We start from the raw sequence: 14,065 nt of genomic DNA on the forward strand, positions 1-14,065 counted from the left end.
GGTTCCACTAAACCCAAGACAATAGTAAACCAGAATGAAGAACATGAAAATACCTTCATTAACAAGAACACCAATAAGAAAAATGAATAGGGTTTTCTCCAAAATATGGCTACTCAAGCACCAGGTATGCTTAGAATCATACGAAACAATGTGAAAATCTCTCAAAACCCTAGCAGTGGTGGCATTCCATGCCTTTGAGACAAACACAATAAGATGAACGAGTTTTAGGTTTGGATAGTGATTTAAGCATTGGTCAAGTGCTTTGTATAAAATTTGGAGTCCGATGGGTTTTTGTTGGATGAATTTTGCATCTTTCCTAAATAAACAAAAGCTTAATACATGCTGAGGGATGGTGGATATTTAGGAAATGTTTGGAGATGGAGTTAAGTGTTATTTAAAGTTTAAACACTTCTATTTTGCATCAATTTTTTTTTTGCAAAACAAGAATACTAAATGATAATTATAAATCATTTAAGTATTTTGGTTATTTCCAAATGCAAGTTAGAGTGAAAATCTTAATTTACTCCTATGACGAATGGGTCAAAAGCGACGTGTTGAAATACTTAGTCTTAGGAGTTATGAGGATGTTATATTTAAAGACTTAGTATTATCAATTAAAGTCATGAAGAGTATTTTTATGAGGTAGTTCAAGGTCGAATTTGACTTTGCCTGGTTTGTAGGTAGTTAGGAGTGAGTCATAGGTTCCTTTATGACTTAGTGCAGTAGTTTATCAGTTAGTAAATCATTGTTTTGATAAATATTGACTCCTTTTTTGGAGGCCTTTTTCATGGATTCAACCCCAAGGGGTTTGTACTTAGTCTATTGAGACTCCTTTTGAGTTTTTGAGTTCTAATTATGTAGAGAAGAGATTGTGACATATTCTGGTGTCCTTGCTGCTTTTTTTTTTCATCTTTTGTAACTCAGTTTTTTGGATACAGAATATCATGGCTTGGTAATTTTAGCAAAATTTTAAATGTCCATTTCATTTTTTGCAATTTTGTGTAAACATGTGATAGATAAAAGCAATTAGTGAATTTTAGGATTCCTTTTGTTTTGTCTCACCTATTATCAAATTGCAAAAGTGTAAGTCTATTTGTAGGTTGCATCGTGTGTCTATCAAACTTGTTAAGATTGTTAAGTGAATATTTTCTTTTCCTTAACATTCTGTCATTTCAAGACTTCAGCGTGAAATATTTTTGCAAGCCTTTACAAAAATGAAGTGTATAAACATCAAAATAAGTTCTTCAGATAAGCGAAGATAGTCGTGTTTTGTGTCAATATCTTTGGTGAAATCACTTGTTAGTTTGGTTTTCAAGTTTTTGTCTTTTTTCTGCAACTTGTTTTCCCTTTTCCTCACTAAGTCCTAAAGAACAAATTTAATAATTATCCAATAGGAACTGGCCTAGAATCTGGAGGTCCCATATTCATAATGGCATATCCCACATGCAGAATTTGAGTCCCATGTTATGCTAGATTACTAAAGTTTAAAAGTGATAGTAGGGTGCAAATTTGATGAATAACAGTTAGACTTTAGTACACTGTGAAGACTAACCTCCAATCATTAGTTTGTACTTTTTGTACTAATTAAATGTGGCACCCAGTACTCTTATTATATGTCTTTCTCATATAGCATGAAATGCCTATAGAGTTAGCTGAGCTAGTACATAAGGATGCTACAGTTACATAAATAGGGCAGGTTGATATAAGTTTGGACTAGTTTGATCATTTGAAGTCCAATAGCTCTAGCGATGAGGAGTTTGGGGATTATTAGAGGCCTCACTTCACTCCATTTTGTTATTTTGAATATTTGTTCATTGCAATCTTAATTATGACTTACTGAATATAATATAATTTTGAATTTTATATTTTCATTGGTCAATTTTGAATTGTTAATGTTCACTTCAAACAAATTAATGCCCTTATTCATTGTTGGTACCAAATTTTGAGCAGATATAGCATGGTCTGTGGTCCAACGGTATTATTTTCCAGGTTCCTGTATCATTTCAAGTGCCCTTTTCTTTGCATGGCTGGAAAGAGAATTCCTCATCAGTTCCATTTGTTTCTCAATATTGGCTAGGTCCTTGGTCTGTTGTTATTGGCAAGCAAGGAGTTGAAAAACACATTTGACCAAATTCAGGTTTGAAAGTGCATAGGAGTAGAAAGAGTTGTGTCACAGGTTCAGAAACACCAGGTTTATTTTGGGTGGCAATTTGTTACTCTGTCATTTGGAATCATGAGCTAGTTAGTTGAGGGTTTTTGGGAAAAACGTATTTCTACGTGGTGGAAATGTTGGCATTGATAGAAATGACTTGGGGTTCTATCTGGGGAGCCACGCAGCTGCTGGATTGTTATGAAACATGGTAAGGGATGTTGAAGTGAGTACTAGAAAGGGAAGAAGTTTTTTGAACAAGGGGTGTGGTGGACAATGTTGGCGTTGATAGAAATGACTTGGGGTTCCATTTGGGGAGCCAAGCAGCTGCTGGATTGTTATGAAATATGGTAAGGGCTGTTGAAGTGAGTACTAGAAAGGGAAGAAATGTTTTGAACAAGGGGTGTGAAATTTCCAAATTCACCAAGGTATATTTGTGTGTGGTAGTTCAAGAGAATGAAATTTCGGTCTCATATTAGGCACCTCCGGTGTGTGATACTTACATTTTGAAAAAATGGAACAGTTGATATTCTGGTGGAAGGCCTATAGAAATTTGAAGCCATACTTCAATATTATTTTTCGTTTTTGAGGACAATGAGAGAACAAGACTTCTTTTCCAGACTTTACAGACAATGAATTGACAGCTATTAAATGATACTAAAAAATCATATTTTAAAAATCAATTGCAAAAAAATCAAATTTTGCAATTTGTCATTTAGGTATACGAGTAACAAAAGCTGAAATTTATTCAAGTTTGACAACATGACATTCATGTAATCCGCAATCAATGACAAGCACTTGCATTATTATATTAAACGTATATTATTCTTCAAATTCAAGTCAAAGTAAAAAGTTCAATGTACAAACGCTTCTGATAGGAATCCTTTTGCTAATTGCTCCCGCATTGCTGCAACAGAGTCAATGCTCTGCCGCTGATGTGAGACAATTAAGTTAGATTAGCCGTTGTATTTTATACAAGTGGTACTTATTAATATCAATGCTCTGCTGCTAATGTTAGTGAAACAATAGAGTTAGATAAGTCATCGACAAGAACACTGACACAAAATACAATGTTTTATCTAACTCTATTGTTTGACATCAGCAGAAGACATTGATTCTATTGCAGAAATGCCGGGGCAACTATCGGCATGGTTCCTATTGGCAGTGAATTCATCATAGCTCCTTGTTATTGATCAATCTTGGTCAAAATGTGAACTTTAAAGAATTCTTATCAATTGTCTGTCACCTAGGGCAGGGTTTCATCAGAAATTCAGCAAGATTTCAGAATGTTTTCATAATGAGTGAATGATGACCAATTAAACAAACTGCCATTAATATTTCATTACAAAAAGGTTTCTGTTTTCATGAGGGTTTTACCTAGAACTTTAAAGGTTTTTGCTAACTTTGAAAACCTTGTTTTTCATTCTTCAAAATCTAATTGCCCTTCAGAATCAAGTTAACTTTTTCACCTTAACAGAAAAGTATTCTGGCAGAAATTCGTGGTGTCAAGGTAAGTTTAAAGAAGTATATCTAAATGGTATCTAGCTATTTTTCTAAAGTCTGAGTGTTCTCTTGTCATATAAGTTTTAGAACAATTGTTAGAAATATTCATTCTTCATTTAGAGGGTTTATAGGTTGGTTAGTCAGTGTTTGTCAAAGGTAATTGTCATAGATGTTTGGCATCACAAAGGTTGTAGATGGCAAAGATAGGTCCTAGTATTTTACAGTTCTTATGGCTGCAAATTTTTGGTTGAAATTCAATCTAGCATGGTTGAAAAAATCACAAAAACCAATGATATTGTGATGTATCATGATTTTGAAACCTAAATGATTGAATTGCTGAGTAAATTGGTGCTGATATTTGGAGAAAGGCCCAGTGTTTTTTCCAAAAAGATTGCAATGTTGCAGGATATTACTCTTAGAAAAGCGGTGGAAAAGAGAATATAAGTCAGATGTATATAGTGAAATAGACAATTTCTAGGGTTTCCATAAAGTTTTTGCAACGCATTTCAATTTTGGAGGTTGCAATGGTGGGAGAGTAGGTGTTTTTTCCTATGCAAGGCCTATGACGATGGTGAATGTTAAAAACTTTAAAATATAATTGCATTTTAGAAGTTCAAAACATTATTAATATTTATGGACAATAATTTATTTATCAATCTGTTGTTATACATTATTAATATTTAACATTTACATCTATAATATTTAATATATATCATAGTTACAAGAATTGAACAGGACTCAGGCTCGCCAAGCTGGTTTTGGGCTCGGACTCATACTTGACGTCCTCAACAAGGACTCAGTAAATTGAAGAACCCAGGAAGTTCAAATATTTTAAGGATTTAAAACGTTTTGCAGGCATCATTTAGTCAATTGACACCAAAGACACAATAATTGAGATAAATAGAAGCTACTTTGCACACATGCACAAATTTACATTGATCACATAAGTATCAATGCGACTTTTGAAGGAAACAAATTAAACTAAAATTACAAAAGGTATAGGATATTTATTATCATCATGTTGAGTATTGTGTTCATGTTGAAAAATTGTTGGCGGTATCTCCTTTGAAGTGGACTACGAGGTTGCTCCTTCAAAGTGGCATATTATTATCTAGCATTTACAATTTTTTTCATACTATATTCTTTTACCATGCAAGTTATTTCATAACTGCTTCACTTAAATCTTTTATTCTTAGTAGATTAGAAAGATCATTATGAGTTTTTGAAATGGTATCAAGTATATAATTGCTCAAATGCCATCAGCTTCTAACTTTGTCAAATGACCAATTTAATAGACATTTATTATGTCAATCTTTCACGAACCTTAAAATTGTTCTTTTATTGTTTTTGAGATGTCCAATTCTTCAAAAAGAAATCTTTTTGTTTGTTGCAATGATTTCAAATTTGATAATGCTGCTACAAAATTTTAGTACATGTTTCCAAGACTTTGTGATTACAATCTGTGACGTGACACTGCTTTTTAGGTAATTTTTTTATTGAAATTCTATTGCAATCTGCTTTGTATACAAGTTGTTATGTTTTATACTTGCTAAATACAAGACATTTTTTACTACTCCATATTGATTTCCTTATTGGGAATCACCATTACAAATTTTTGGAACTTGATATTGAAATACAATCATATAAGCCAAAAAAATCATTATAAAAATTTAAAAATGTCTTTCTTTTACTTTAAGGCTCAGCTGGTTGTGGTAGAGTCTTTGCCAAAGGATGCCGTGAGTCAGGAGAGTCCATGGACTGTGCGAGTTCTATAGGCCTCTGCCAGGACTTGGCTAAGGCAGAGTCTTGAGGTCAAAAAACTTTGGAGCCTTGAGTTGGTTTGAGACTCGCAAAGCCCTGTAACATTGATATGTGTTATTAGATCTGTATGTTTAGTAATATATATGAATTCATATATTAGATTTTTTTTTCCATCAGTAATGGGCCAAAGCCTAGATTAGTTGTAATTATTATTTGTTATAATTAGTTATTATTATGTGTTAAGCTCGAGTAGATTGAAACCCAAGACCTCCCACATGAGAGACTCGCAAGTTACCAATGTGTTGTAGGCTCTTGCCTCATATGTTAGAAATTTAGATTTATTAATAAATCTAAATAAGTTTCATAAATTTATGTATTTATTGATTTTATTATGTAGATTTATGAAAGGAAAACCTATATTTTGGTTTATAAATTTATATTTATTATCATTAATTTATTCATAATAGTTTTACAAATATATTTTAAGAAATTATATATTTTCTAATGTTTGATAAAACTGTTGATTTATTGCCAATTTTTTCGCTGAGTTTTTGGCAATTTTGAGATTTCAATTTTTTAGGTCACCCAAGTTATTGCCGAGTCTGAGTTTTTCAACTATGGTTTGGATTATGTTTTTAGTACAACCATTCTTATAAAAGTATGCACTATATTCATGGATTTAAAATAGTAGTCGAATCATAGATCTAGATAAGGATGGGGCAGAATTTGGAGACTCATGGTAGTGGAAAACATCAAATGTTGAAAGTTACATGTTACCATGTCAGATGTCACATCTTAGATATCTTAGCTAGGGGCAATGTTGGGTATGCTTTAAAGTCTATATATTGACATTTATGTTGATAATCTTGCATTAGACTTTGATGGTTGTCAATTGATTGGTGATGTAATCATGATTCTCTAAAACTTTGATGATTATAAGAGCTCTATTTTGGTTACCTTCTCACTTGTTATACATATTCAGCTGGATAATAAGGTGATACAGGTCAAGTCATATGATTTCACATGTATATTCTAGTCTGAAAACAAGAGATACTTTTCTTCATCTATACTTATTATTTTATTTTTATTCACATGCACTCAATATTGGCATGACTGGGTTTAGAAAACAAGTTGTTGCAAGTTTATTGGTAACCAATTGTTTATGCAAGTTCTTCTCTGACATATTTTCTTCTACCTTTGGTCTGCAGCTAAAATCCTTAGGGTTCTCATATGATTGGCATCGTGAAATCTCAACAACTGAACCTGATTATTACAAGTGGACACAGTGGATCTTTCTTCAGTTACTGAAGATGGGACTTGCATATCAGGTCTGCAATTCCAACCTGCAACATGACACATAATGTGTTGTTACATACACAATAGCCTCACCAGTTTCGTACTTTTTCTCTTGAGATTAACACAATTGTTGAAAAATCAACGTTATTGACCTATTCTTTTCCAATATAGTTACATCTTATGGTTACATCATATATTATAATTTTAGTGATGGCACCACAATCAGGCTGAAGTCCCAGTTAACTGGTGTCCTGCTCTTGGCACTGTTTTGGCTAACGAGGAGGTGATTGATGGTGTTAGTGAGCGAGGTGGTCATCCTGTTGTCCGCAAGGTAAAAAGCCCACTATTCTTCTTTATGCATACATACATATACACATATACATATGTGTATATATACATGTGTAAGTGTATATATGTATGTATGTAAAATTAGGAACTTAATATTTTAAATGTGGGTTCTATGTTTTTTCTGGTTTTCATTTTTAATTAGTTAAAAAGAAATATACATAAAAATCTTTGTGGATATCCTTATAAAATTTGATCTAATAACTCTGTAGTCTATCTGTGATATGAATAGCCAATGCGTCAGTGGGTACTTAAAATTACTAAGTACGCTGATCGCCTTCTTGAGGATTTGGATGGTCTTGATTGGCCAGAGAGCATCAAGGAAATGCAGCGTAACTGGATAGGAAGATCAGAAGGTGCTGAATTGTACTTCTTTGTTCTTGATAATGATGGACAAGAGGCTGACTCAAAGTTGTTTGTTTATACAACAAGACCAGATACTATTTTTGGGGTGACGTATGTAGCAATTTTCTACCAACCAAGTCTATATCAATACATTAATCATCCAAATTGGAAAATAAAGAAGTTATGTTCTATATTATATTATATAATGCAGTTTGGCAATTATTTTCTTGAATGTGTGCTTGCAGTTATTTAGTTATTGCACCCGAACATCCTCTATTACCATCCTTAACTTCTGATTCTCAGAAGATCCATGTAAGTAGTTTGCTAACCTCTGAATTTATTTTCTTTGAAATGGTTCATGAGAGATCTTTTTGTCACATGTTACCAGGTTCCTTCATAGTCATCACCACATATGGCCTAGACACATTATTTTAGAGTGACGCCTGCAGGTTGAAAAATATTGCGACTATGCATCTCGAAAAAGTGATCTGGAAAGGACTGAACTTCAGAAGGATAAATCTGGAGTGTTTACTGGTGCTTATGCACGAAATGTTGCAACTGGGAAGGCCATTCCAATCTGGGTGGCAGATTATGTCCTGGGCAGGTGCACTTGAAAAAGTTCCCTATCTCTATTTCCTTGAATTTATTTATTATAAAATACCAAGGATACACATGAAATATCTTATGTCATTATAAAAGAGACATCTGTTTCATGGTTCCAAAATTTTAAAGGTTTCTCTGAAACAAACTCATTAGTTTTTTTTTGGCAATTGCTGTTTTGAAAAAATAGGAATTACCGCCTATGTGCAGAGGTGTTTCTTGCTATCAGATGAAGTGACAGAGAACTGAAATCTGTTCTAACTTCTATCATGCATAGTTAAATACTTTTAATTATCAATCAGAGGGCCTTCTAAAGCTAGCTGATACTCGGGAAATTCGACATGTTCAAACAATAAAATAATTAAAAACATAAAAGAGATCCAAAGCTTTTAATAGTTCTTTCTATGTAGTCTTGCTTATTTTGTAAAATATGTTGAGTTCATTACCTCAGTTTTTCCAAGTGAAACTTCATTCTTATTCATTTAGCTTGCAGTGCTATTCTGAACTTCTGAGTCAAATTGATGCGTCTTTGCCTTCAGTCTTTCATATACAGCTCTAATTTGGTGAAATGTATCATTAATGGAAATCTAGAATAATCATAAAATGTAAGTTCCCACAGGAGACAAATTAAATCATTATGATAAATTTGAAGCTTCTTCTGGCAGTTATGGCACAGGAGCAATTATGGCAGTTCCTGCGCATGATGCTAGAGACTATGACTTTGCAATAAAATATAATCTTCCCATCCAAGAAGTTGTGGTCCCCAAAGACAGTGTTGAATGTCCTGCAGAAAATGTATATACAGGTGAAGGTGTTTTGGTAAATTCATCCAGTGAGGGGTCTCAGCTTGACATGAATGGCTTATCAACTGCACAGGCTTCTGACAAAGCCATTGCATGGCTTGAAAAAACTGGCTATGGGAAAAAGAAGGTGTGCTGCTCAAGAAGCTATTTTATTTTTGGCATAGGCTGTTCTTTCTTGTACAGAATACATTATCCAGATATTAATAATGTCTGTTTTCAGGTAAACTATAAGCTTCGGGATTGGCTATTTGCTCGACAACGTTACTGGGGTGAGCCTTTCCCAGTTGTTTTTCTACAGGACACGGGTGAAGTTGTTCCTATTCCTGAGAGTGAATTGCCTGTTACTCTCCCTGAAATAGAAGACTTTACTCCGACAGGCACAGGAGAACCTCCACTTGCCAAATCAACATCTTGGGTAGGTATAACAGTCCATGACTACCCTGTCTTGATCAAGATTTGTCATAATTGAAATAGTAGTATAGTTTTTCATGAATGAGGATACAGATTTCCTGGAGTGTATGTGTATGTTTAACTGCAAGATAGTAAGATAAAAAACAAAGAGGTTGCATAGTGACAAACTTTGTTTGTCATATGACTACTTGTTTCATTTGTATGCAGAAAAACAGACAGAAATATGCACAGAAAAATTGAGTTGCTTATTGATGGACGGGATACAATGATTTTGGAAATCTTACAGTCAATGTACTGTATTTTATTGCTCAGTAATGTATCATACAAAAATACTATAAGTGTAGGATGAGTAGTTCTTAATGCTGCTGCTGCTGATCATGACCAGAAATATATATGAAAACAACAGAAAGAGAGACTGTACATAGGAGACCCTGACCGAGGCCAAAACCAAGAGATAGGCCATCTTGATACATCCATGTCTATGTTGCAAGGTTCTTTGAAACCAGCTGCCAAATAGTTGAAAATTGGCTCAGGTATTGGTTTATGGCTAGGGTGGCGAGGTTGGCTTGGGTTCAAGATCCATATGATACCTCTGGTGCTTGGCCCAAAGCTGGGTGGATGCACAACTTGCTGGCATAAAATGTCTTTTTGTGCATTTTTTAAGAGCAAAAAGAAAAAACCACTTTTGTAAACTTAACTTTGCCCTAAAATCTCTGATTTCACTCGTGCCTAAAGTAGCTCAAACTACATTCATTTCTCATATAATAAACCAAAAGATTAATTTGCCTCCAACTTGCCATTTTATTTCTTGAAGGTTGCTGGTTATTTATTTAAAAATGAAGGTTTTACAAAGGGGTTTTACCAATGTTTGTTGTATGATATCAAAGAGAAAGAGTTGCACCTGTAGGGTTTATCTATTAAAAGTAAGTTTTATCATGTAATTTTTACAGAATTTTCTAATTTTTTCTCAATTTTTAAATAAATAACAATGTGTTAATTTCTCTGATGTCTAGTTTTTTCCATCCAGTCCAACATCCTTGAAAACCAACGTTTTTAGAGAGTGCTAGATTTATTGGAAAGGTATTTTGAGATGAATACAATGGTACTTTGCATGTACACTTGCAACATTTTAGGAGCACTCCTGATCAACACTACTTGGAGAAGTTATTTGTTTATGGAGAATAGTGATTTTCATGTAGATGCATATCTTACATATTTAAAATTTTAAGGTATTGATCAGAATTTATATTTTGAGCTATTTTATTATTTTCCCCAACTTTGGTGGTTGCACAAAAAATATTTAAAATTGTAAATAATTTAATTTTCAAGTCGTCATCAAGCAGAAAATCAGAAAACTTATATTTAATTATTGAAAAAGAGGATTGTTATAAAAATAAATCACAGTGACTTACATTCGGGCCTCAAATAAAGTTGAATTTAAAGGTCACTAAAGTGGGAGATTCAAAGGTTAGTGAAATAATGTTTTATTTTTCTTAAAAAATGAAAAATAAAGAGGCGAATGAGGAGGAAAAGAGATTCTTGTCTTTTATATTTTGTAAACCCCAAATTGGAGAGACTGAACTAGGTTCATTCTTCAGCCGAAGAGCGAAACCCCTTTTGGCAATCGACTTTGTTGACGAATACCTAGCTAGATGATAGTCTGGATTAACAAGCGATTCATAGGTGCACTTAAATTGGCAATTTAGGGAACTTAACAATTTTTTTATGAGAGCAATCAATAATCAATATTGGGAAGTTTATCCAAGTATCTTATTTTAAAGATCTGTCTCTGAGATTAATAAACAAATAAGCCTTATAAGTAATGTTTACTGCTGCTCCTAGGCTTTAAGGTTTTTGATTCAGAAAGTGACTCTATGCTGAACAGTTTCAGCTGAACTTATCGTAATCAGTTTTTATATTACTCTAATATCAGATTAATAAACAAATATCCAAGAATTGTTAATAAATCACAGAGTTAAATATGTAGTTTTAATAGGCCATAGAATTACTGCATAATATCTTCTCATGGACTTCATTTTCTTCTATTTGATAAACCTCTACTGAATCATGAAAAGAGGTGTACTTATTTAAGTTCTTTTTTTATAAGACACACAATAGTTAAATCTCTTCAAGAAGCAGCTGCCATCGTTTCTTATTCGTATTTGAACTCGAGAAAGAAATTCAACTTTGAAGGTGTTGCTGAAAGAAGTTGATTAGTGGTTGGGAAGATGACGTGGTAATGAAGAGCGATGTTTGGTGGTTGAAGACCCTAAGAAAATGCCATAGAAAAGAAAGAGAAAAACTTAATGTCCACAATCCTAAATGTAGGCTATGTGACAACCAGTCTGCTCAAATTGTCTTCTTGTGTAATGTCCCCATTTTTAGCAGTTTCTTGCAGTTGGCTTCGTCAGTTCACCATCGCGACCCTCGTGAGCTGACAGTGGGATTTGAGAGTTTTAGTTGTGGGGTTATAGGCTTTCCAACACCCTATAGTGTATTTTGGCTCCATTTGGAGAACTTACTATTTATAGTAAGTCAATTTGTTGGTTTTGATGAGCTTGGTTGAGTTTGAAGAGTTGAGTGACACTCTCCATTTTTATTTTGGGCTCCAATAATCTTGGAGGGAGCATCTATTTATAGTAAGTGACCCCATCAGGTTCATTTATTGTCTTTTTTCATCAGGATCACTCTAGTGTTGTTAGATTTCGATTCTGATGCTTCTTCAATTGTTTTCGGAAGACGGGTGAATTATTATTATTATTCGTCTAAATATGTTGAGATTGCTATTTGTTGGTGTTGTATGTTGGTCACTTTAGTATCATAGCTTGTTGGAATTGGGATGAAAAGTTTTAAATCATGGGCGCAAGAAACAATGGTCTTGTGTGTTAAAATATAAAGTTATGATGGAAAATGTCATTTTTGGGAGCCAAAATTAATTAATAATTATATTATATGGAACTTTGTTATATTTTAATGTTGTGTTGAGGAAGCTTCTTAAGTGAAGTTCATTTGGGAAACTTGTGCCATCTTGGAGATTATAAACACAGGGCCATTTGATGGGAAAGGCATACGCTTGAATATTTATTTGCTTTTGTTGCCTTTGTGGCTTTTCTAAGTTCTGATTTTCTGTGCCCTTGCTGAAGTATAAGAGTTTGATTCTAGAGCTTCCTCTATTGTGGCTAAGGAAGTGATTGTTCGCTGGAGAATTTGGAGTTATGTTGTGACTTCCTTATTGTACATCCTGTGGCTAGGAAGATGGTGTTTCTTGTGGAATTCATTCTTCAATGGTGATTTAAATCTAGAACATGCTATGATTTGGTTGGCATCTCTTTTAATACACCTGCGAACTAGATAAAGAAGCTTGTGTTCAACATCTGGAGGTTGTGTTTGATGAAATAGACCTACAAGGGTCTGCTATGGATGTTGTACAAGAAATCTGGGCAGTGTAGGGAGCTGTTGGTGTTAAGGTTTTAGCTTCTGTCGGATTGTTTTTTTATACGAGATACCTTGTTGATGGTAAATCATCTTTAATAAATATCTTATACATATAATATATATTATGCATTATATATTATTATATAATATTATAATAATATATTACATACATGGTTAACATATTAATATTACATATATGCTTAAGATTAATTACATATATGGTTATTTATATTACTATTATATTAATATGTTAACTAGTGATGTTTAACTGTAGAGACATGTCTCCCCCTCTCATATTTATAAGCCTTCGTTTGCATTTGGAACACAATCAGTAAAATGACAATTGTTATTACATTTGCAGAGATCCTAAAATTAACATGGTAGCAGAGCAGGCTGCAAATGTTAACTATAGAATCAACATTGGCACTAGGATCAAAAATTGGGATTTCAACAATAACACAACATCTTGTATCAAACCTAAAAATAGTTAAGCTAGTAGATATACTCCAACAAAATCTTCTCCCTCAAGGAGTTGTGTAGTTTGAGTTTGACAAAGGAGGAGACAAGGAAAAATGAAGATCGAATATTATAGAACAATCAGAACATTTGCCAACACTATTGTTCGAACTCTTACTCAGTGGCTATAGAGAGGTTAATCATCACCAAGGCAGAAAGAGCTAGGAAGTAGCGATACATTTAACATAAACAAGTAATCAGAACTTCTACATTGTAGATATTAGACCACATAGAGAATGGTAATCAAAGGAGTGAATCATTACATTTCACGTTCCACACCAGTAGTTAGCCATGATTTAATCTTCCACATAAGGTCAAAGCATCATATTCTGAGAAGATAATAGGATATGCCATATGCAGAGAAAATAAATTCTTATCAATCATCGAATGTTGAGTGCACAGAGGAACACGTAAGAATAATAACGAGAATTAAAGATGAGTAATTGCCAAAAATAAAATAAAAAATGAAGTTCAGTTATGCGGAAAGACATGTGACAACAAATCTTGGCTATTGCGGTGAAACATCTTCAATCTCCTCTTTGACCTTAACATCGTCATTAGGTTTTTCTACATCCACCGAAGGTGCTATCAAACTGCTGACATTTTGATCTGTTGTTTTAGAGAGTTAGCATTAAGGTCAACAAATATCATTAAGATTGCAAGAACATGGAAGATAGTTAGTATTGGATACTAAAATCTTACGAAGGGAATACAAGTCAAACGAAGGAGTGACTAAGGATACTAGGTGATCATATATAATAGAGCCAAGTGCAATATCACACAACCAGTGAACGCAACAAACATGGAACGTAGGGAGAAAGGACAGAGTAATAAAACAAATTCATTATATATGAAAAGACGATGAAGCGATTGAGGCATTCAATAATTTATATTGGATACT

The 14,065-nt window shown here is 33.5% G+C and overlaps 1 protein-coding gene across 1 annotated transcript in view; it reads left to right on the forward strand.

Annotated features, from left to right (window-relative positions):
• EMB2369 (tRNA synthetase class I (I, L, M and V) family protein) overlaps positions 1-14,065 on the forward strand; it is a 257,898-nt gene that overhangs the window by 81,542 nt on the left and 162,291 nt on the right. Inside the window, exons 4-10 of the mRNA XM_089820739.1 lie at positions 6,622-6,741; positions 6,936-7,040; positions 7,287-7,510; positions 7,645-7,711; positions 7,849-8,003; positions 8,665-8,929; positions 9,023-9,217. Of these exons, the coding sequence (XP_089676865.1) occupies positions 6,622-6,741; positions 6,936-7,040; positions 7,287-7,510; positions 7,645-7,711; positions 7,849-8,003; positions 8,665-8,929; positions 9,023-9,217 (1,131 nt within the window). The remainder of the gene's footprint in view (positions 1-6,621; positions 6,742-6,935; positions 7,041-7,286; positions 7,511-7,644; positions 7,712-7,848; positions 8,004-8,664; positions 8,930-9,022; positions 9,218-14,065) is intronic.

The sequence above is a fragment of the Cupressus sempervirens genome, chromosome 3 (genome assembly GCF_028749045.1).
Source record: "Cupressus sempervirens isolate cs-2001-9-10 chromosome 3, ASM2874904v1, whole genome shotgun sequence".
In the NCBI taxonomy this organism is placed as follows: Eukaryota; Viridiplantae; Streptophyta; class Pinopsida; order Cupressales; family Cupressaceae; genus Cupressus; species Cupressus sempervirens.